Below are 25,571 nucleotides of genomic sequence, written 5' to 3' on the forward strand. Positions count from 1 at the left end.
TGTCTCTCCACCTTTATACTAATGATGTAATGGTCCTCGTTAAGCTTCACGGAATGATTCCTCTGGTCTTATCCCAGCAAAAAGTTTGTGAATTAGGGATGAAATTTGAATGGAACTTTTTTTTTTTCATAATGAATAAAATCAGCGGTTATCTAGCACTAGTAATATTTCATTTGTTTCATTTGGAAAATCATTTGTCACGGACTCTTCATATTAATAATGAAGTAAGTTGCATTAACCCAGGTTACAAGTGAGAAAGAGGTGCATTACTTCCCTCATGCAAAACTTGGAAGCAGTTGTGGGTGCCATTTGTTTAAGGGGATGTGGCATTCTAAATATTAATTGTGGCTGCCATTTAAAATATGTGCTTTTCTTCCTGGGCTTCAGTTCCAAATTTGCTTGGATATTTTTGCTGTATTGAGAAGCTGTGCTGTGAATAGTGTGTACAGTTTTCTACTTTATTTTCTGGTCATACATTGGGCTAGAATTAAGGTATGATATGACCTTTTCCTATCGTTCCAGGACTGTAGGTTGAGAAATGTCTTTTTTTTTTTTTTTTTTTTTCTCTTTTTTTTTTTTGTCCTGAGTTCATAGAGAAATATTTGGACTTGGTTATATTTATTTATTTTCCCGCAGAAGGAATGGAAGATTATTTTTTGTCTCTGGTGCCTTCTGTTTCAGTTTCGTACCGCTTCTCAACAAAACAAGTGCTTTGAAGAAGTACTGGCTTTTAAAGTATATATGCTTAACATGCTAACGAGCAATACAGGTATTACAGAGAAATACTTAACAGACATTTTACTGCCTTTTGGAGGGGGGTTGGGTGAGAAACCTTTTACGGAAATTAAGGTATTTAGAAATGCTCATGGGTGGCTGGATTGTGTTATGCCAAAGGCATCTTGAGACTGCAAAACACTTGGAAAAGTCTGCTAGCATTATTGCAGTTTCTCTGTCTGCCTTTCTGACCAATTCCCACAGACTGCTTGAGAGAGGATTAGACTTTGGTCTGTGTCTGTTGTGCAGAAGGGAATTGATTTGGTTTATGGTTACAGCATCTAGTAATATCAGGTACTGCTCTGTGAGATACAAGGTAGATTCCTTCATGGTTAATTGAGAATATTCATTTTCTTTGTAAGAAAACCAGATATTAGCTCACTTTTAAACTTGAAGCTACATAAATCATAGAATGTTTTGGTAAGTTTTAGGTTATGTTGTGAACCACAGGTAGAAAGAAGATACTGTATGCAGACTAAAAGAAAAAAGGTCTCCATCAGTAGAATACGGAAACCTGTTTTTTTTTTATGTATGTGTTAGGGTGGGTGGTTTGTGTGGTTTTGCTTTGTTTTGCTATGAACTTATTTCATTTACAAAATTGCTTAGTATTTGAAGGAACTGGTACTGAGGTTCACGAATGAAGAGCTTGCCAAGATGATGACTCTGCTTTCCATTCCTTGACAGGACAATACCTTTGGCTGCCATTCCATTCGTTGTCAGAAATAATCTACCACTTTTACCATACAGGACAGCAGAGGTGACAATTAGATAGAACGTTCTCATAGGGTACATGTTGTGGGTACTGTTATGTTTGAGGGACTGAGCCCAAATTTTTCAGCTCTCTGATAATGCATAGAGCATTACATCAGTTAAAGGTATGCTTTGTACAAAAACTCATCTATTTTTTTGGTCTGTGAAGGGAGGAAGGGAATAATTTCTTCTGATTAGGTTCCTATCCTCTATATTGGCATGATTTTCTTTTCAGTGTTTAAATAGATATTCTTCAAGTAGCTGAATAAATATCAAGAATATAAAATAAGATTTTTATGTAGATGTGTTTTGATTTTTGTTCTTATGGTGTTTATAGTGTATATTAGTAATAAAAACCACGATGGTGCAAACACTGGGATGAGTGCATTTTAATTAAAAATGAAAGCAAAACTCATGTTTTAATAATTATCTTCATATCTTCCGTGCTGCTTTTGCATAATAGAACAAGAACTGAAAACATTTCAGGAATAAGGGAAATGCTAAATAAAAAAGTATCTTTTTAAGGTGAGAGAGGTATACAACACTAGTTAGAAAATCAGTTTGCTGATTTGATTAACAGGATGAACAAGTCCAGATTATATTAGCAACTAAATACCACTTACCCTTAAAAAAAAAAGTACTGTTTCTTTTATGAAAACATCAGATTTTTATTTTTCTCTTATTCTTCAGTATTGATCCCGAGGAACAGTTTCTTAGTGTACAGACTATGGAGGCTTGCCTTTATTTGTATTCTTTTAACTACCTTATGTGAATTATGTTGATCAATATTCCTACCGTCTTCCAAGTGCGGAAGTATGGAAATGAGTAAAGTCCCTTGTTTGTGACCAAATTATGAAAAAAACAGAAGTTTCTATTATCTTAATGGTTTTCAACTGACATTACATTAGCATGTGTTCTATAATATGACTACTAATGCAACTAATGGCTGTGTTGGATTTTTGTTTGTTTCAGTTGTAATGCTTGCCTTTGGCATTGGCAATGTTTAATAAATCCCTTTGAACTGCAACTACTTACAGACATTAGAAATAATAAAAAAAAAATTGAATATAGAAGTATAATAAAAATGTTTATGATAGTAAGACTAGATTATAATGAGATAAAAGAGTTTAATTTACACATCTCAAGACCATGCATCCCAGAAATAATGAAACATTCCTTATCTTAAATGTGGTCCTAAGAACATATAGATCTTGTAGGACAGAGCAGTTGGGTACACTTCAGATACAAATCAGAGATCTGAATGTTTCTGCTTAGCAGAGATTTTTGTCAGAGCGAATGGATTTACATGGGCCCGCAGTGCCTGCTGGATACTAAAACTAAGGCTGAGTGGTGATTTCCATGAGAAGTAAGTACTGCAAGTATTTCTCTGACAAGTTAAAGGCCATAGTTTTACCTTAAAAGCCTTTTTTTTTTTTTTTTTTTTTTTTAGTATCACAACATCTTGAACTTTACATTAGCAATTTAACATGGAAGGACAAGGAAAACTGAAGACAAAGAATATTTGATATATTTTTAGAAAGTGATGATCTTCAGATTGGCTTAATTTGTAATTATTATAAAAACATGTTGACTGGAATGAATTGGAACGCCATAACTTTAAATAATAAAAGTGTTTCTTTACTCATGAATTTCAACGTATTCAAAACTCCACAAACTGATGATGAAATCTCAAAAGCTAGTAACATACAGAAATGCAAAAAGCGCAGTGCCAGCAGTGAATGCATGGAGTATCATCATGCATACACACAAGATATTTTTACAGCATAGTTAAAACCACTAAGTTTAAGAATAAATTAAAGGAAAGACCAGTGTTGGCACTGGATATTAATTACGTTTAGCTGTAAATTCGGAGAAGTAGGGCTGGGAAGATGCTGAGGGTGCTGCTGTTACACACTTGTGGAAGTGAAATATAGGTATATAGGTATGTTATCAGTACAGTTGAATACTGGAGCGTCTGTTTTCTTTCAGCATGTGAACTTAACCTCGTTACGATCAGAAAGCCTTTGAGATATTTTTTTCTGTTAAATTTGGACCTTTATTTCTGCAGTGACACTTCTGTCCTCTGTAGACATGGAGAAAAGATTATTTTCTTCCTCTTGTGTTTTTGGGGAGTATTAACTAGGTTATACTTTGGCCTTTTCTCTAAAGTTTACAACCACTGTTTATGTAGTTTATCTGTAAAGCCGTTGATTCTTGCTCTTCTTGTTCACAGACCTTTACCAGCTTTTGCCATGTGATTTTTTTTTTTGTACAAGAAAGGACACGGTGTTTTAACTGCAGTAGAGTACATTTTGATGTGGCCTATATTCTTGAGTCAGAGCTGATTTATTTACTGATGCCTACCGTGCTACCCACATGATTCCATTGAAATGGACAACTATGGAATTCATTTTTTGAAGTTTACTCATTGCTGACTTTATTCATTGCTTTTTTTCCTTCTGAGTTAAAGACTGATGTGTTTTTTTTTCCTCTGCTTTTAATTAACTTGTTTATTTTTTATCTAAATTTGATGTTACCTGTTTAGACAGGTGTCTTAGGAAAGACACTCCAAGTTATCTGAAGGTTTTCATGATGCTTTTTATGCCCTCACTTTATTTTTTTCCTAATTTAAGAAACGAGTTCTCATTTTCATTCAGTTAGCAGTTACTACCTTCTTTTGCAGCCTCTTTAGAAATGCTCAGGAGGAGCAACTTTTTAAGAATTTTTTTTCATATATAGTAACATTTCTTTTTTTTTTTTTTCCCCTGATTGATAGGGTTTTAAATTCTTTAAAAAATCAACCTCTGATCTGTAGGAAGAGAAATACTTATTGTTTAGAAATTCAGCTTTCTAGCCTTTTCTTCAGATTTGGTAGCTTCAAAGAGTCTGCCATCAGCCTGTTAATTCTTCTGATTGAAGTGGAAGATAAAATTTAAGTCCCCATTAATTCTCTGAAGTTAGTCATGCTTCACATTAGGAAAGTCTTCAACAAAAGTGCTACTGAAATATCAGTTTGTGGTAGTGATGGTAATGAGAAGACGGTTGGACTAGATGATCTTACAGATCGTTTCCAACCTTGTGATTGTATGATTCTATGATTCTGTGATCTAGGATAAAAACTGTAGGTATACGATTTAGCTTTGTCTACTGTGCTGACCAGTGGCCCCATTGCACTTTACCTCTTTCTTCCTCTGTCAGTCTAACCTCCTAGGCTAATTGCAGAGCACTCCACCATGCCCAGCCTTATCGTTGTCTTTGAGATGTCTGCTGGTAGTAGGCTATCATCACGTTCAAGTATTGGAAGTGTTGACGTCCTGAACAAGGCTGGGAAGTGATAATTGCAGGAGGAAATTATCTCACTGAATTGCTCCAGAAATAATAAGCTACCATGCAAATTTGTTTGTGAAGATGCTTCTTAAAGAAGGCTTGGCTTTCAAGCATGTGGTCCCCCTGTCTTGCCTGTAACTGGACAAACATTCCCATTCTTTGTCTATACTGCCAGAGCTACGTGACTTCATGGCAGACATAAAAGTCATTGTAAAAGCTCTTAAGTTCTGTATATCAAAAGATGTCAACAAAAGCAAGAAGATCCAATTTCTGGCTGTAAGCAGCTGCTGTGTGATATTCTTCCTTCAAAAACTCTGCTATTTCTTAGGAGCTTGGACTACTTTACCTGGGGTCTCTGCTCATGGTTTTCCTGACTTTCTCCATGCTCCTATTTGTGTTTCCTTTGGGTTTAATTCCCCCACATTTACAATGGTTGAACTACAAAATTGTGTTCATGAGTTTAAATAAAGTAATTTAGGATTAAATGCAAAAAAAAAAAAAAACTCAACCGATGAAACAAAAAAAAAAAAAACAAAACAAAACAAAAGCCCACCCCAAAGTAAAGCGTGCACAGAAAAAGTAGCTGTGGACCTGACTTTTGTGAGCCTTACCCAATTCCTCATAACTTTTGCCAGTTTCAAACGCTTGGAATCAGGCATGTGTCTCCCTAAGAATTTGCAAAAATATATTACCATTTGTAGCATAGCACTGACCTATTTCTTTTGTGGCTCTCAGGAGACTTTCAAAGCTGGCAGATATCCTTTAATATCTCTAGAGATCCTTCAGTATTTTTAGAATCATCATGAATATAAACATCAACATTTAATGAAGTTATCTCTTACGTTTTTAATAAGCCATAGTATTTGTCTCAAATCAGTCTTAAACATTGGAATAAATGAATAGTATTCAAAATGAAATCAGCATGAAATCAGTATTTTAAAGTAGGACTGTATGCAGTTTTTTTTAGAAATAAAGCTGAAGATTAGATCTAATTCCTAGACGTTTTCTTCATGTTTTTGTAAATTTAAGCACGCAAGACAAAACTTGAGTAGAAAAAAAAAGTTGTGCCCCGAGCGTGGATAAGGTTTTCAAAAGAGCTTGTTAAGCAAAAGCTCTATTTCAGCAATACAGTGAAATTGCTAATTTTTAGCAATTATTTCCTGTAAGCTTCCTTTGAAAACATTGACACTAGTAGAGAAAATCCTTTCTTACCACAATATATAGCAGCACTTCATAAACACTGTGTAATTAAATAGAGTGTATTATAGTGTTTACCAAAGCAAACTCATTAGAAGCATATTGTTGTTCAGATGCTGTGAAAACTGGTATTCTTGATATGTGTGAGAGCTGCTCTGAAAGTAATGCCTCTTCTTTTATTATGTTGGCAAAATGTCAAAGACAGATGTTGTTGGTACAGCAGTAGAGGTTGAACCTTCCCACCAGTATTGTTACATTTTGTTGCTGTGTGACAGATGGCAGCAGGTACTGTTTGTGTGAAGTATAACCTGGAAAAGGTTGCTTGTATTTCTGAGAAACTGTTAATACGAAAGCTAAATAGCTCTGAATAGCTCTCTGTATGTGCTGATTGTCATTCTAGGGTGAAATCAGTTGATAGCTGAAGTCAGTGATAGCTGTTTGAAGATACCAGTGCATCAAAAGCTGTTGTTTTCCTGTGAATTTTTGCAAAGACTCGGGCTTCAGACGTAATGTTTGTATTTCCTCTTGTGTAGTTTTCTTAAGGAGCTTTTCACTGGGTGTTCATTTTTGCTTCCGGGAATCATAGAGTCATAGAATCTTTAAGAGTTGGAAGTGACCTTTAAACGTTATCTAGTCTGACCCCCCTGCAGTGAACAGGGACACCTACAGCTAGATCAAGTTGCCCAAAGCCCTGTCCAGCCTGACCTTGAATATCTCCAGGGATGGGGCATCCACTGCATCTCTAGGCAGCCTGTTCTGGTGCCTCACCACTCTCACTGTAAAATAATTTTTCCTTATATCCAAATCTCCCCTTTTTAAGTTTGAAACCATTTCCCCTTGTCCTATCACCACAGACCCTGCTAAAGAGTCTGTCCCATTCTTTCTTATAGCTCCCCTTTAGATGCTGACAGGCTGTTCTTAGGTTTCCTCACAGCCTTCTCTTCTCCATGCTGCACAGCCCCAGCTCTCTCACTCGGTCGTCGTAGGAGAGGTGTTCCATCCCTCATTTTTGTGGCCTCCTCTGGATGCACTCCGACAGCTCCACGTCTCTCCTGTACTGGGGACTCCACATCTGGACGCAGTGCTCCAGGTGAGATTTCACCAGAGCAGAGCAGAGGAGTAGGATCACCTCCCTTATCCTGCTGGCTACACTTCTTTTGATGCAGCCCAAGATATGGTTGGCTTTCTTGGCTCTGAGGCTTTCTCATGTCCAGCTCCCCATCCACCAGTACGCTCAAGTCCTTTTCAGCAGAGCTGTGCTCAGTTTTTTCATCCCCCAGTTTGTATTGGTAATGGAGGTGCAAGACCTTGCAATTGGCTTTGTTGAACCTCATGAGGTTCTCCTGGCCCCACTGCTCAGCCTCTCTAGGTCTGTCTGGATGGCATCCTGTCCCTTGGGCATGTTGACTGCACCCTATAGTTTGGGTGTCATCTGCAAACTCACTGAGGGTGCGCTCAACCCCACTGTGGATGACATCCATGAAGATAGTAAATAATATCAGTCACAGCACTGACCCCTGAAGATACTACTCATCACTGATCTCCATCCAGCCATTCACCACCACTCTTTGGATTCAATTCTGCAGCAGGTTCTTTGTCTTTTGATCAGTCTGCCATCAAATCCAAATCTTTTCAATTAGGATAGAAGGATGTTGTTGGGTGCCATACCAAAGGCTTTGCTGAAGTCCAGGTAGATGACATCAGAGGCACTTCCTTTGTCCATTGATGCAGTTACACTATCATAGAAGATTGGTTAAGGAGGATTTGCCATGCTGGTTCTCCTGTAACACCTCACTGTTTTCCATGTGCCTTAGCATTGCTTCCAGGCAGATCTGTTCCATGATGTTTCCTGGCGTAGAAGTGAGACTGACAGGTCAGTAGTTCTCAGGGTCATTCTTTCTGCTCTTAAAAATAGGTGTGATGCTGCCTTTTTTTCCAGTCACCAGAGTATTCACCTGATTACCTGAACTTTTCAAATATCATTGAGAGTGTCTTGGTGACAACATAAGACAGTTCCTTCAGGACTCTGGAGTGCATCTCATCAGTAGCTGTAGACTTGTGGATGTTCAGGTTCCTCAGGTCATTGCAAACCTGATCATCTTGGATTTCTATGTGTGTTAGCATTCTGAAATGCTTTATTTACTTGACTTTCATTTCTTTACTGTATTTTCATACTTTTAGCGATGTAAGTATTTACATTTCTTATATTAGTACTAAACTATATGTACATATGGCCTTTAAATGATTTGTTGGGAAAAATAAGAAATTCTTAAATTAAAGTCAAAGTATGTAACAAGTGTGCCCTACATGAAAGAAGTTGTTAAGTTTAACCATGCTGTGTTAAATTTTGTGTTTGTACACAGTATCATCTTTTTAGCACTTGTTTAAAAGCAAAACATGACTTCCAGTGCTGCAGAATGATTATGGTTTTGCATTAGTATTAAGAGAAAATTTGCATTTTCTCCTGCCTTCAAGGCTAAACACCCATTTCAAAGACTTTTTAATTTTAACTGTCTAAGAGTTTTTAATTATTGGAAAGCTCTCCCAACCCTCAATTAAGGTACTTAGCACTTCTGAGGGTTTGGGCTCTCAGAACAAACATCTGAAATTAGTGAACAATTTTGTAGATTTAAACCTTGAGTACAGTGTAGCCTGTAGTGAGATACTCCTTGGCTCTGATTTTGTGTAGCATGATTTTTCCTTAAACTAAAGTGATAATGGAAGTTAGGTTAAAAAAAAAAAAAAATGATGGGCAGGTAAATTTCTGTGTCGTTCTATTTGCCACAGACTTATCTTATGTATTTCCTGCCTGTGTTTATGCTTCTTATACTGTTTGTTTTGTAAGTAAATATAGCTTCTCTTTTTATAATAAATATTCTCTTCAGTAATTAACTATGTGTTGTTAAATCAGCCTCGATTGTTTGCTTGGGAGCTGAGAATGGTCAAATATTGCTATACTGGCTTTGAACATACTGATACACTGAATTCATTTCCTCTTTCATTTCTGGTCTTAATGAGAGAGTCTCAATGTCCTATACAGTGCAATTATGTTGAAACCTCGTACTGATAAAAATCTGTTTTCACGTACATCCCCAGAGATTGATAATGGGTTGCACAGGTTTGAAGTGGACCTACTATATATCAACTCAAAAATCATTATTAAGCATTGCTAGCTTTTTCTCAGATCGTCCCTTACCATCTAATCTTTCTTACTAGGTGTTTTTGAAGATGTCCAATGTGATACTTTACTAATAATGTTTCTCATGGATTTTATAAACTAACTTATAGTAGTTTTGCAAAAACTTCAGGAATTTCTGTGTGTATTAACACTTAATAGAGAATAGCTTGGATTTCCTGATTCTGTTGCTATGTTTACAGGAAGGAAAAAGAGAATGTATATATTTTGGGATGGTAGCAAGAGAAATAGTAATAAATAAAATTGAAATGGTGAAATTCTCAAAAATTTCCTGTAGACATGAATCAGGATTGCTATTATTCCTTATATATACAAAATTGAAAATGAGGAAGCTGTAATAATTCTGTGTTTAGCTCTCAAACAAATTTTACACGAATACATATATTAAATTCTAGTAAACAGTTCATAACATCTTGGGTTCAAATATACTGTGGAAGATATTCTCAGACTTGAAGTATTGAAAAATGTTCCTGACAAATTATTTCGTAATGTTTCCCGTGATTTTTTTTGTGGCTTTTTTTTCCTTCCTCCTAAGAACTGAAGGGAGGAGTCAATACTTAGAATGGTTTGGGTTGGAAGTGACCTTTAAGATCACCTAGTTCCAACCCCCTGCTATAGGCAGGGACACCTCCCTCTAGATGGGGTTGCTCACAGCTCCATCCAGCCTGGTTTTGGGTGCTTCTAGGGAGGGAACATCCACAGCTCCTCTAGGCAACCTGTTCCAGTGTCTCTCCACCCTTATAGTAAAGAATTTCTTCCTAATATCTAGCCTAAATCTACCTTCTTCCAGTTTAAAGCAATTTCCCCTCATCCTGTCAATGTGTGCCCTTACAAAAAGTCCCTCTCCAGCTTTCTTCTAGGCCCCCTTCAGGTACTGGCAGGCTGCTACAGGGTCTCCTTGGGGCCTTCACTTGCCCAGGTTGAAGAGCCCCAGTCCCTCAGCCTGTCCTCATAGGGACTCCAGCCCTCTGACCATCTTCATGGCCCTTGTCTGGACCTGCTCCAAACAGCTACATGTCCTTGTGCTGCATGCTCCAAAACTGGGCACAGTACTCCAAATACTTTCTTGAATTACTGGAAAGAGAGATTGGTAACTAAGTGATGGACCTTTTGTAAAAACTCAAATGAACTTTGGAGGAGACTAATTGGATTTAGCAATATAGAATATCTGGAAGTACATATTTGTCATGGACACTTGTAGTAATTATTGTTTTCTTCTGTGTGTACGTTGAAGGTATCCTGAGCTAGCAGCTGTATGCAGAAATCCCAGTACTCTTATTTTATATCCTGGAGCTGAAGCGACCAATTTGGAAGAAGTCACTGTGATGTCTTCTAGCCCACCAGTTATGATCATCATTGATGGAACTTGGAGCCAGGCTAAAGATATATTTTACAAAAATTCTCTTTTCCGATTTCCCAGGCAGGTAAGTTACAATATGTAAATTAAAGATATGTGTATAAAAGATGTTTACTTTCTGACCATGTCAAAAGGAGGATTTTAGTTAAGGAAATTAATAGAAATCTTTTTTGCCTTTTCGATTGGTACCAACTGATAAGGAGAACTTAATGATGAAAAAAAGCGTGAGCTTATGAAAAAGTTGACTTGACATTGGTGAGGTTTTCATTTTGTCATTTAAATTTTTTTTTTCATTTAACACAACTTCAGTGTATCAATTTTTTAATAAAATTGAAAATGAGTTTGTGTTGAAAATTTTTGCTCTTACCAAAAGCGTTAGACCACCTGCAGTGAAACATGCATTCTTTTCCTGGCTGAGTATTTTGCATTGCACTAACAGAGAAGGTGAAAGTTGAATTTCATAGTCTCATGAAAATCCACAGTTGTATTCATGAACTTGCTTTCCAGCGTATTAAAAACTGTTGATGTCGTGTGCTGTGTTTATGCAATTATTGCAGTTCTCCTGCACATATGAAAATACCACTGATATTAATATCATATCATTAATGGACATATGTTCCTTTTGCTGCATTCATAAAAGGTATTGAACTTCTTCTCAAAGAATTTTTTTAGGAGATAACTGAGTGTGGCTTTAGCACAGCAGTCTTAAATGTAACTTTTTAAAGTAAAACTTAGATCTTGTCTAACTGAGTCACTGACATTGAGGATTGAATTTCTCCCACTATTAGATTGAACTCATTTATATTCATGTTATGTAAACACAGTAGGTGGCACTTCATCATGCATAACAATGATTTCTCAGGGTTGAACACCTGAATTAGATCAGAAATAGATTTTGGAATTCTAGAAATGGACTTTTATAAAAAGCTCCCATTATGCTTATTTGTCCTTTCTGTATGTTGTGCATCATTTGTAATAATGAACTTCCAAATCTGGAAGCTTGAAAATTTTAGTGGTTTGATTGATTGTAAGTTTTCAAAAAGAAACACGACTTTTTTTTTTTTTTTTTTTTTTTTTTTGGAATAAGTTTGCTTGTCAATGGAGCATGCTGAAACTGGTCAGACTTTGTTTCTGCTGTGACCAGAGAACTCATCTGTAATACCATAGGTTTGAATTTGTTTGAAATTCAAATTGATGCCTGAATGGTGCCATTGCTTTAGGATTCCTGTTGTGTTGGTTCTTACACGATACTTGATTTTGTTCCTTACCAGCTCGCTTACATTCATACTGATACTGAAATAGTGAGATAGAGCACCTGTACCCTGGAGAGCTTAATGGCCTCTGGCCCTCTGTAATGAAAAGATACACAGCAGCTTGAGCTGTCAAAGGCAATGCACACAGCCCTTGTGTAAGACTTGTGTCAGTCTTTGTTCTAGTTCCTAACTTGTGTGCAGTTCCTTGTTTATTGTACTTTTTTGAAACTTCTGTGTAGTACAGGATTTTCATCTGAATTCTTTTGGTGAGCATTCTGAAGTATTTGTTTCATCAGCTAGCTCAGCTTGGCTATCTGAAATCACATATAGGTGTGGTTTTTCTACAGATCAAAACAGAAGGCATTATTTTGTCCTTATCTCTTGGTTTCTTGTGATGGCATAGTGCCTGTGAGTTGTTTCCTCCTATAAATTATTATAATAGTGCCTCTTAGAGGAATGTTTTTCAGTATATACTCGAATACTGCACGCTGGGTTAGATTATGTTTTACTTTTTTATGTACTTCCACGAGAATAGGATTATTTGTCCAACTGTACCTTTTTCCTCTTCTTTTTCTTTCAGAAATGTTAGTAAAAGTATACTGTGAAAAGGGGTTACCACTGACATTTTTACTAACAGAAAACATATCATTGTTGGATCACCTTTTCATCAGTGAAAATCTGACTAACTCTTCTGGGGCAAGGGAGAGGCAATATGAAAAATTATATATATCCAAGCCTCTGTTGACTATAATGTTTGAATAGTTTAGATGGAATACTGTTTTTCAGCATGCTGGTAATTAAAAAAAAGAAACCTACTAATGTAACTACTTAAGTTATAAATAATTTGCTTTAGGTGCTGAAATCTGTTTGTTATCAAATAAGGGAATTGCTTTTAAGCTCTTAGCAATCAAACTATAGTAGTGTAAGTTAAATGGAAGAGTAGATTCTTGGTTTTAGTCCAATTATTTTGGCTTTCAGAAGAAGATGGAATTTGCAGCTAGGAACTTATGGGACTCATTTTAATGTATTTCAATTTAACTGCAGCTCTATGAATAGATTTTATGGAATTTATTTCACTGCAATTCATTTCAAATTCTGCAGATCATTTGTCTTACACTGGCATACCTGATCACTGATACGTGACCTGCCTTTAAGTTCAGCAGTGTTTTCATGCATAATCCCTGTAGCTGGAAGCTACCAAATTTGCAAAGGAGTCAGACATCAATGGTTATAATTCTGTAAAGTGGATGTTTAACAATTCAGAAAGTATTCCTGAAAATACACTTTTCACAGCCTATTTATGTCACTAATTATTCCTGTGCTTTTGCTTTTTATTTTTTATTTTTTCAAATAGGAGAAATGACCTAGACAGGCTTAAGCAGTGAGGCGAAGAGAACATCCTGAGGTTCAGCAGAGCCATGTGCAAAATCTTGCACCTGGGTTGCAGCAGCCTCCATGATCAATACAATCTGGTGGAGGGATAGATAGAGCACAGCCCTACCAAAAAGGACTTTGGGGTCCTGGTGGATGGCAAGCTGAACATGAGCCAGCAATCTGCCCTCATAGCCCAGAAGACCAGCTGTATTCTGAGCTGCATCAAAAGCAGGGTGAAGGAGGTGATCCTGCCCCTCTGCTCTGCTCTGGTGAGGCCTCACCTGGAGCACTGCATCCAGATGTGGAGTCCTCAGTGCAGCAGAGATGTGGACCTATTAGAGTGCATGCAGAGGAGGGCTACAAAAATGATTCAAGGGATAGAATGCTTTCCCTATGAGAAAGCTGAGTTGAGATTGTTCAGCTTGGAGAAGAGACGGCCAGGGAGGCCTGCTGGCAGTCTTTCGGTGTCTAAAAGGAGGCTGTGAGAAAGAAGGGGACAGACTCTTCGGCAGGGTCTGTTGTGACAGGAGAAGGGGAAATCCCCTAAAAGAGGGGAGATTTGAATGTAGGAAAAGAGCTTTTTTTTACAGTAAGGGTAGTGAAGTAGTGGAACAGGTCGTACAGAGGGTTGGTACATGCTGTGACCATGGACACATTCAAGGCCAGGATGAACCAGGCTCTGAGAATCTTGATCTAGCTGTAGGTGTCTCTGTTCATTGCAGTGGAGTTGGACTAAATGTCCTTCAGTGGTTCCTTCCAACCCAACAGAATATATGCTTCTATGATTCTGCGAAATAGATTAATATCTTGAAAAATAAGATCTGATGGTTACAATTGAACTGTAATTCAAGATGAGTATCCCACAATCCCACAAATCTTTCCTATTAATTTGTAGTGTGATTACTGTCCCTTACTTGTTGGTATAGCTTGGATGTTTAAGGTGGCCTTCCTTTTTGCTTCCATTTTCTTATGCCCTTGTTGCTGGCAGAATTTCTACTCAGTGGCTGCATTGACTGCACACAGTCTCTGCAGAAGCTGGGACAAGTAGAAGTGTATCACACGTTTTCTAAAATGTTTTATTCACCCAGTCATTTTAAAACTGACTTGAGCTTTTCTGTTCTGCCGTTCAACTTTCTTTGAAGGTCCAAGGTTCATGCTGTTTATTCCTATAAAGTTGAATAATTGTTTTAACTTTTCTGCTGGCAGTTGGATTTTCTTCTGGTAGAAGTTGGAAGAGACCACTGGAGTTCATCTAGTCTAACTCCTCTGCTAAAGCAGGTTCTCTACAATATGCCCTTGCTGCATCTCTGTGTGCCCTGAAAATTTCTGTACTCCTCTCAACTGACCAGGCTCTTTTTCAGTGTTTGGTAAACTTTCTACTCGCATTTGAGTTTCTCCAAGAGTTCCTTGCTCCTTTGTGCAGGTCTCCTGCCACCCTTGCCTGATTTCTTTCTCTTAGGGATGCACCCATCTTGAGTTTGGAGAAAATGAGGTTTGAATGTTAACCAACTCTCTTGGGCACCATTATCTCCCATGCTCTAACCCATGGGATACCTCCAACTATGTCCTTGTAGAGGTCAAAGTTGGCTCTCCTGAAGTCCAGGATTGCAGTCCTGCTTATTGTCTTGCTTCTTCCACGTGAGATCCTGAGCTCCACTGCCTCGTGGTCACTGCATCAAAGGCTGCCTCCAACCTTCACATCCCTATGTGTTCCTTCTTAGTAAGAACAAGGTTAAGAAGCACCCCGTCATCATAAAGTTATCTTCCATAGACTGCTGGACTTCATCTGCCTGTTGGTGTTGCTTTGACAGCAAATATCAAGGTGGTTGAAGCCCCCCATGAGTACCAGTGCTTGGGATCACAAAACTACTTCCAGCTGTCTTTTGAAAGCTTTATCAGATTCCTCCTCCTGATCAGGCAGCCTGTAGTAAACACCCACAGTGGTTTAACCCACACTGGCCTGCCCTTTAATTCTTGCCCATAAGCTCTCCATTCATTCGTAAACTATGAAAGTACATTGCTGCTGTAGAACCAATTTCGTGTTTGGTATAGCTCTCAAATTTGTTTTTGTCCAGTCAAATGTTAATATTTAAGGTAAACTTATGTTCTAAATGACTCATTGAATTAAAAATATCAGAATGTGAAAGAAATTGCTGGTATTTCTTTACTCATAAAAAGCTAATATTTTGCCTATTATTGTACCTGTCTTATTGATTTGATTTGCTTATTTAACTTACGTTTGCAATGAATTTAAGCTCATTTTATTTTATTCCTTCTTAGCACTTATTTCTCACTGCTTCATTGTTCCAAATTACTGCTATAAAAACAAACTAGCAAACAAAAAAACCCAGTGCCACTGAAGCAGGGTTTGACTGCAACAGTTAACACTTCAGTGTAACTGAGAAAATTAGGACATCATATTTCCACTATGGAAAGGTATTGGAAACAATGTGTTTTTCAAACACTTTCCTTAAATGGCTTCATGCTACTGTACAGGGAAATTTTTCCCCTGTGCTAAGATTCCAAATTTATTGAATGAATATAAAGAACGTAGTCAGACATGCACAAACCAGCAGAATTCATTTAGCGCTAAAAACTCAGAAGGGTTATATCCAAACCACTTTTTCATAATAGTTAAAAAACAAGAGGTGTTTAAGCACAAAATTGAAATCTCCAACAGAGCAAAAAAACTGATCGTTTCATAATGTAAATGCAGTGGCATGAAAAGGATATTTATTATGTATAAAACTGAAGTATTTGGCTTGAACTGGCAATCATAGCACTTGGTAAATATGGTATCTCTGTAAGTTCAGCTCTTATTTAACCTTTATGTTATCCTACTGGGATACCAAAGCAACTTCTTCTTTAGTTTAAATTCTTTTGAAAATGAAGAGCACAAAGACTCTTGAAGTATTAAGAATTAATGTATGGATTAAGGTAGTTTTGGAACTGATGGTTAGTTTGGTTGTTATGAAATACCAGAACTAAGACCAATATTTAGTCTTACATATAGGCCAGTTGATACTTGCAGTTCTTTAGATTGCTTTCAGCTGTCCATAGCTTTTAGTGATATTGTTAGTTAGAAACTCAAGTGCATACGCAGCTTCCTGCAGAAAAAAAAGTTGTGCCCTGTTGAAGTGTCACCCAATTGACTTTCATCTCTTTTATCAAATCTTAAAGGTTATATTTAGCAGTTTGAGTGTTTTTTCTTCTTTGCTTGTTCTGGAAGTACATTATTAAGTCCAAGCTTGGGCTGTAATGGCAGAGATGTAAAGGTGTGGATTCATAGCTGCTGACTCCTGTTCTGAGCATGTGGTTCCTCCTGCTTTCAGACTGAGATAATTTGCTGTACATTCAGTTGAAGAAATATTTATGCTGGAATTAGGGGGAAAGAAAGAAAGTGTCGCTCATGGGCAAATGTACATTATAATTTGTGTCTAAATATTCCGTGAATGATTCTCTGCTGAATAATTTTTGTTTCATGTTTTGCACGTCTGGGTTTGTAATGCAGTTTTGCAAGATCACAGTGATCAGAATGCTATTGGATCTAGACATTTGGAAGTTTGTTACTGTAGAAAGAGAGTGAGGTAAATCTAAAGGAGATGTTAAAGTAGTTTGATTTCTATGGAGGCTACCTGTAAATGAAATACAAACCATTGAAACAGAACAAAAGGCTTTTTCTAATAGTGAGATGGTTACAGTCTCTTAAGTGCAAGATACACAAGAAAAAGACATTAAATTGTAGGCGTTAGAAGACCACATTTAATTCTGTTCAGTCACTGATTTTGTGTAACATGAGCTGCTATATTGAATATTTTTAAAGATGGTGCAGGCTAAATTCTGTTGTTCTTTTAAATTCACATTAGAAGCTAAAAATATCAGTGAAAAGTTATTTATTCAGAAGTGTTGGTTGTGTGTTTTTTTTGTTTTGTTTTATTTTTTGTTTGTTTGGTTGGTTGGTTGGTTTGAAAGGAATGTCTAAAGAAATTTTGACTCTACTCTTCCAGAGCACCTGACAGGAAACATCTATAGCATATTACCTTTATAAGAAATATTTACGTCTTGGTGCAGAATCATTCTTTTTGTCTGATTTTTTTTTTTTTTTTTTTTAATGAAAAATAATGAGCTTGGAAAAACTTTGTAACAGGAACGTAGGAGACATATGGTCTAAGGTGACTTCTGTAGTTTATATATGGTTGTAATGATTGTGTCTTCTATGCCATCAGCTGGCACCCTTTCGAGAAGTGCATTAGCCCAGGATGTTTTGGATAGTCACCACTGAGAAGGAGTCCAGAAGTATTAGGGTATGCACTGCAGGCTTTCTTGCAACAGCTGCTGTGGTTTGCAAAGCTGATACAGGAAAAGTATTGCATTAACTTGGGCCAGCGGTTGCAATTAGTTCAGAGGGATGAATGAGCTGGTTTGCACAGCCAGCATGTTTGGCTCAGTTAGACTGCTGGTATATTGTATGAAGTAGTCACAGAGCACAGTGGGTAAAGCTGCTTCTGTTAATGAGGAGATAAGCAGAGCATACTGGGAGCAGATGGCTAAAAAGAGTATTTGACCTTCTCCTACTTAATCACCAAAAAAAGCTGCAAAAAAACCTGTTCACCTACACGAACAGATTATTTCTGTCACCCACTATCTTGTTTTCCTGTTTTTTAAACAGACAGTGAAGAACTCAGTGGGATAATTACGTTTAAATTGTATACTCGTAGAAAGAAAGAATCATTTCTTAAAAATGTTAAAGTTATCATTTCTTAAAAATGTTAAAATCCTGCTTGTTGGCTTAAGGAGTAAGCAGCTAAACACTGCACAGCTTTACAGTCACTCTTCCCCCTCACTATGGGATGGAGGAAAAAAGTTGGAAGAAGTAGAATTGCATGTTGAGATAAAACTATTTACTAAGACAGAAAAGGAAGGGAGAAATAACAATAATGATATTTTATAAATGTGTGTATATAGGTAAAGAAGTGTTAATTTTATATGCGTATATGTAGATATACGTATATAAAACAAGTGATGCATATTCCTCAATTCAGTGCCAAAAAAAAAAAAACAATGAAAAATTAAGTTTAGTTGCAGAACTTCTGGCTTTCATGCTCACTATCTCACTCAGCCACACAGCATGGAAAGAAAGGCCGAAGAAAAAAGGCAAACATGTAGAAGAGCTTCAAGAAAAGCCAGCAAGTGATTGAAGTATGGAGTGGGTGATGCTAATAAGGAGAGTAAGCTCCATGACTTTTTAGCTATGCACACAACTGGCAGAGTTTTGTAAATGCACGTGTGACGCAAAAGGGGTAAATATGCACCAACTGGTGACCGTCTCTGCTAATACATGAACTAAAAGTCATCAAAAGCAACAGGAACTCAGAAATTCGGATGAAGAAATGATAGATCTTCACATGCTTTACAAAGATATGGAATTCTTTGGTGTTATTTTGGGTGGGTTGGAAGATCAGAATGCAACTGGACAAAATAATGGCAGAAAAAAACATCAGGTGTTAAATTGTTGAATGCCAAGAAATCACTCAAGCCTGTGAAATCCGTGAGTTCTTGGAAGTGAGGAAAACACTAATTTCAGTTTAATTTATTGTCATTTAACGCATTTCTAATTTCTGACTCTATCAAAAAAAAAAAAAAAAAAAAGTCAAAGACTTAAGGGAGTTTCTCCACGATTTTATTCTGCACTCTACACCCTTCATTTCAACTAAGCACTTAGTGAGGGGTTGATCAGAGCCAGGGTTAGCTACAAACTTCTGTGGTTGGTCCGGAGGTGTTGTGTGCTTGACTGACTTAGCAGTAGGTCTACTGCAGGTCCAGCTGGAACAGCTACATGTGGCACAACTCTTTTAGCATCATCACAACTTTAATAGACATGTTGTAAATTCTACCCTGCCATTGGATAACAGGAATGGACTTGGTAGCGATGTGTACGTGCATTTAGTGAAGTGCCTTCCACCTCTTGCTCCTTGTGCAACACCAAACCCGAAAGGATTTACAATAGTTTTGACATCTGTATCCACTACAGTCTCTGCCCAGTGTTGCTGTGCACCAGGATGGAGTTTAATATTTCAACAGCATCCACCTCTGTATCTACAAAAGACACATCTGTAATATTACAGCTGGTTGAATATCTACAACCACAGCTTCCATCCTGTAGCATTCCAGGGGGATGACTCATTTGTGGGAGCAGTAGGATTGCTCCACATAGAGGCTACACTTGTAGCTTCCTTTAAAGTAAAATGAAGCATTTGAAAAATAATTCTGACATCCACTGGCCAATCAAGCCTGACGGAATTCAAGAAGCTGTTGGCCAATGCTCTCAGACTTTGGGTTTGAATTTTGGGCAGTTCTTTGTGAAGCCAGGAGTTGAACTCAATGATCTGTGGGTCCCTGCCAACTCAGGGTGTTCTGTGGTTTTGTGATACCCCTCTGTTAGCTGATGGCTTTTTCTCCTATGGAGGACAGCACTTGCAGTATCAAAGGCCCACAGTCCCCAGGACTCTGCTTTCTGATGTCATCATTGTCATCTTTCTTGCTCTGGTTTCCCAGCATCTGCATTGTCATTACATAGGCCTCTTTCAGGGGCAACAGAACCTCCCTTCTGTAATTTCACAGTTTGCCACACAGCTTCAGCACCAGTAGCTGCTGATTCCCTTTTGCACTGAGCACTCACTGGTACTCCAGCAATGTCTGTTGGCTGTATTCCCCAGATTTACTAAGTTATCCTGGTCTGCTTGTAGCGATGGTCATGCTCACTGTGCCATGGCCTCAAAGCAGGACCTGTGGAGCAGTCTGTAAACAGCTGTGCCCAGCACAGGGTACCTTCTCACACCAAGGTCTGCCCTGCTGCCCCTGATGCACAGGTTCTAGGTCTTTATCTTTGGTCCATGACCTTAACTTGTGGGGACTCTCACAAGCTCAGAAATGGCACGAGAAGCATCCTATTACTTCTTCCCCAAGAGTGAAATGGGACAATGCCTTCCTAAGTCACTGTTCGAGGCAATCAGGGTGACAATGGATGTGGGGAGACAAGTGCAATAGGAGGCAAGCTTTATGGCATGATGTTTTCCCTTTAAGATAAGCTATTCCATGTAATCAGTGCTGTGTACACAAAGCAGCCAGCAGGTTTCTCTCAAGGAAGACCAACTTTCTAGCTCTATTTTTATGTCTGGAAAGAAGATGAGTTTAGGGATGCTCTGTTGTTGGAGATACTGTTTTGCTTTAGTGCTTTCAACTCATTTAAACAACAACAACAAAAAACCAACAAGGTTTTTATGATGTCTTTCAATATGTTATGGTCTGTTAGCTCAAGCACCCTTGCTGAATTCTTCCAAAGTAATTAAACATTCTCATCAAATCAGTTTCCCTAATTTTTCCAGCCGAATTAAATGTTCATTGTTAAACAACTTTATGGACTTGAAATGAACTATAAAATGAAGTAGAAAGAAGTGACCTAAAACTGACCTACACAATAGATGGATTTTATTTTATTTTTTATTTCCAGATGCAAATATTTATACAAAACCTGTGGTAGAAGGTGCTTTATAAATATGTAGCCTTAAAACTATTAAAATTTTCAAGAAGCCGCATTTTTTTCCAGGCAAACAATTGTTTTAAATGAAGACTTTCAGGGCAGTTTGTTCTGTTTGACCTTTTTGTATAGGGCTTACTCCATGCATAAGATGGGCACAGTTTGCAAAATATGCTTCAGTTTCTAAATAATATCATCTGCTCGTTATTTATACTTCCACAGTACTTCAAAAAAATCTTCAAAAAACTTCATTGTTTTCAATAGAAAGGACAGTATTACCTGAGATGTTCCTTATGACAGAAAGTTATGATCTTTGACCTCATAAATTGGTGAATTAGAGGAACTGATGCCACTTCACAGTTCACATATTGCTTTTTAAAATGGCCCAAGGGGTTCGAATCATCAAAGTGATATGCTGTCTTAAACTGCAGTCAGTGAAACAGAACTTTGACCAAAAAAGGGAAACTCCTTATTGTAATGTACTGTACTGCTTATTGTAGTGATAGGACAAGGGGGAGTGGTTTTAAATTGAGACAGGGGAGGCTTAGGTTGGATATTAGGAGGAAGATTTTCACCCAGAGGGTGGTGAGGCACTGGAACAGGTTGCCCAAGGAGGTTGTGGATGCCCCATCCCTGGAGGCATTCAAGGCCAGGCTGGATGTGGCTCTGGGCAGCCTGGGCTGCTGGTTGGTGACCCTGCACACAGCAGGGGGTTGGAACTGGATGATCATTGTGGTCCTTTTCAACCCAGGCCGTTCTATGGTTCTTATTCTCAACTTTGGAGAAGCATGGCCATTTTCTTACAGTTTGGAAAACTGTGATAAAGAATTTATGCAGCATTCGAGTATTTCTGTTTCTTCCCTGTTAATCACTGATGATCTTTCAGTATGCTTCTTCAGTTGTGAACACAAACTGCTGCCTTAGTTTACAGAGTTCTGACTTCCACAGTATCTTTCACATCAAGATCAGCTGTAAGAATTTATAGGCAGTTTACCTTGTTTCTCACATCAAATCTTCACTCTGTCCAGAGTGAATTGCACTTGTTAGGTGGACTTCATAGTTTCTGTGCAGCCTCTGGCGGATGAGCATAGGTTCAGAGACACTTTGAAGAGCCTTCCCATCCTTCTTTTGTAAGTCAGTGAAAGGTTGCTCAGACTATTACCAGAACCTTCCTTTGTGCTGCACCAGAACTCAGAGCAGGAGGCAGTGTGCTGACAGATGGAAGAGCAAGGTGAGAAACCTTTCATCTAGCAAGCTGGCACAAAACACTCTTTTGAAAAAGAGAATAAGGAAGAAAAGAAGGAAATAATGGAAGGAAGGGAGAGAGATAGGAAGAAAAGAAAGAAAGGAAGGAAGGAAGAAAATCAGTTCTTTCAGGCATTTATCTGCAGCAGTTTATTCAGCAGCAGCTGCTGCTGGAGTTGCTTGGTTGGAGAAGCTGATGGGAATGCAAGGAGATATTAAATGCTAGACATAAAAAAAATGCCATCTGGTTTAATGTATAGTAGATAGGAAAAAATGTCAGCTGGTGTAAGGCATAGAATTTTAGTTGATATCAGGGGCTTTGGCCAGCTCTTCTGCTTGCAGCACTGTTGTAATCATCAGTGCAAAATTGGCAGCATACGTAATTGAGAACAAACTGAACTTCATTCTCTTATATTTTCAGTAATGATGGGTATAGCCTTGAAAGAGTGGGTTGATGAGCTGTAATGGCTAAAGGCGTGCCCTTTTGGGTGATAGGAAGTGTGTTTTTGAATCAAATGGTAATAGAATCATAGAATGCTTTAAAAAGGAAGAGAGCTTAAGGATCATGTTTCCAATCCCACTGCTTGCTTTTTTTTTTTTTTTTTTTTGAGAGCACAGAGGGATATTTAATCCAAATGCAAGATTTTCCACATGGGTTGAGGCAACTTCCATTGCCAATACAAAATGGGGGGTGGAAGGACTGGGAGCACTGAGATGTCGTATTTTAAAATGACTTTTAATGATTTCAGCAATAGAGAAAGAAATCTGTTACATATTCTGATATGTTTGAAATTTGGTATGTTTTAGTTAGTATCTCATCATGACTTAAACATTAAATGAATATCTTGGCCTCTACGGAGAAAGTATTCTATGCAAGGATGGACTGAAACTGCTTTCTGAGAAGACTGAGGTCAGTGAGCAAGCCTGGAGAATTTTCTCAACTGAAGACTTTATGCAGGTGGAGATATGAGTAATCAACAGGAGCCTGTCCGTCTGACATTTAGATTAATTTGAATTACACTTGTCTGCTTTGACATTTTTCTGTTCATAAGTATGTGTTTATTGCCTCAATATGGTGACATTTCCTTTATGACTGAAAGGTCTCAATGATTTGCCAGACGTCAGTCGTGTATGCCACTGTCACTCTTGAATTGTGGGCGGAAGCTTTGCTTTGAATTTATTTCTCTGCCATTTCTTTCGTAACTGTTGTTAAACTCTTTGCTTGTATTTCATGTCTACAAATAAGAATATTCTGCTGTTGGAAAACTCAGAAGCAGTTGCAGGCTTTGCGTCACTGTGCACATGCTGAAATTCTAATGGGATGTGAACACTTTGTGAAAAAGAAGCTAGAAGTGATTTTTGTTTTGATTGAGCTTTCTTTCAAAAACAAGGGAAAAAAAGCAATTTTTTCTTCTCTTAGTCTTTCTTTACACACTCCCTTGTGCACCATTGAAGTTCTCAAGGCTTCCTGCATGCACTTTCCTGCTTCCATGGAAGGACTATTTAAATTTAATAGGAAAAAAAGAAACCAGAAAAAGCAGAATTAGTAGATTCCAAAGAACAATGCCATTGCATTAATGCTACTTTATGACACTAAGGTATTTAATTTCTCTTTTCAATTTTCTGATATTTACAGGTAATTAAAGTTAAATGGCTGTGACAATTTATGTAATTAACTTTTCTTTCTTCATTTCATGACCCCATTCTCTAGATTGGTACTCTGCTCACTGGCTAAATTTACTTGCAGCACTTTCCTGTTGTATTAATTATTAAAAGAATAGTGCTGCATAAAACATAGATCTGTTGCCTGACATTAGTTTTTGAAATGTAAGCAGAGCAAGAGGGATATTACCAAAAATCATTGCTGTATCTTTCCTTGCTCTGAGTACAAAACTGCAATGAATGGAAACTAACTAAAAATGCAGAGGTATTTTATGAAGTGCCCAGTAAAACTCACATTAAAATGTGATTATTTTAACATAATAATTGCATCATTTCTTAGGTTTAGCTAAAAATAGCAATGAGACCAAAACCAGATGATATTTCAATTACTTGGAGAAAGCATAGTCTAGATGCTACTAGAACGGTCCTGTCTTTTATTTTATCTGAGCTGTGAGGACTTTCCTTTCTTTTCAGTTTCACTGCTAGCTCTGGATTCTGTGTTAGCCATTTGGGTCAACCTTAGCTTACCTTTCAGAAATTCGAGATACCACTGAATTAGAACTTTCCCTTTTGTGTGCCTGGTCTTCATTTTCATTACCTGTGTCACTGAAGTCTGTAGTATGTAGGTTATTCCAAAAGTAATGCTTCCTATTTATTTCTGTGGAAACTACAACAAATACGAAGAACACAATAATGCTGCTTGATAGAGAGATTGTCAGCTACAAAAAACTACTTTTCAGTGTAATCACAGTAATTAGCTGTGCATTTATGGCAGAGATGGGCAGGAGCCTGCATACTGTGCTCATAAAAATCTGCGTGGCTGTCTTTCACAACTCTATTGCCAATGCTGCAACACACCACCCTCTACCTGTCTGTGCTCACATCCACTATTTGGTCCCCATGAATGTTAAGCAAGCATCAATGAATGTCAGTGAGTGCCATTTTTTCCGCATGGAGGAATTCAGTTTCACACCTTTGCTCCATACACACTTCCATGTCAGACGCCATTCTGTCAGCCTGCCCCTTTGCTGCCATCTCTCACAGAACAACAACATGAAATGGGATATTGGTGGGAAGATTCAACCTCTACTGCCAGTCCACCAACATCTACCTCTGATGTCATGGGCCAATGTAATATAATAGGAGGCATTACTTTTGGAGCAGCTCTTGTATTTTAGAATAATAATACCTTCTTCATTATTATTATTATACTGTTTTCAAATATTTGTTCTTGTAGCTATTCATACAAGAAATACAGGGAAAAGAATAAAGGGAACCCTGTTTTCTTTTATTCCCATATAAGACGAAAATAATTCTTGCTTTTTTTCTCCTTGCTATTCTCAGAGGTTTTTAAACAACATGTCACACACACAGATTGATGCATACAAAGGAGGAAGGAAGTACTACGCATCTTCAGTAGCACTTGCTGTTAAGCTTTTGTCTTCAGATCTTCCACCATCCCTTCCCTCTTTTTTTTATCGTTTGAAAACTTGGTGACCAGAAAAGGAAGGTGACCTGCCTAAATTGGCACTGGGATTTGATGAGCTCAGGGTATGCCCTGACATCTAGCCTAAGGTACATGCATACAGATTTTGGTGATACTTCCAAACTACTGAAGTTTGCAGGTGTCTCTGTTACTCTGAAGAGGAGTCAGTTTTATTTGATATTTCTAACATGTGACAAGTGCTGAACTGTGATTCTCTCTTAGGTTTTCTGAGAAGATGCTCAGAATTTTATTTGAAAACTTCACTGACAGATTCCTGGTAAAGAACACTTCAGGATTGATCCCGTAGGCGAGAAGAACCAGTTGTAAATAGTTTTATGAAGCAGATGAGGACACTGAAAACTATTCTGTGTGTTTTTGTAGCTCTTTTGCTTTGTACTGTGTGAAGAGAACTG

General features: G+C 37.7%; 1 protein-coding gene across 1 annotated transcript in view; it reads left to right on the forward strand.

The window, feature by feature from the left end:
• Positions 1 to 25,571, forward strand: part of DTWD2 (DTW motif tRNA-uridine aminocarboxypropyltransferase 2) — a 72,370-nt gene that overhangs the window by 28,587 nt on the left and 18,212 nt on the right. Inside the window, exon 4 of the mRNA XM_085213544.1 lies at positions 10,479 to 10,668. Coding sequence (XP_085069670.1) covers positions 10,479 to 10,668 — 190 coding nt within the window. The remainder of the gene's footprint in view (positions 1 to 10,478; positions 10,669 to 25,571) is intronic.

This window comes from Meleagris gallopavo, chromosome Z (assembly GCF_905368555.1).
Source record: "Meleagris gallopavo chromosome Z, MGAL_WU_HG_1.1, whole genome shotgun sequence".
Lineage (NCBI taxonomy): Eukaryota > Metazoa > Chordata > Aves > Galliformes > Phasianidae > Meleagris > Meleagris gallopavo.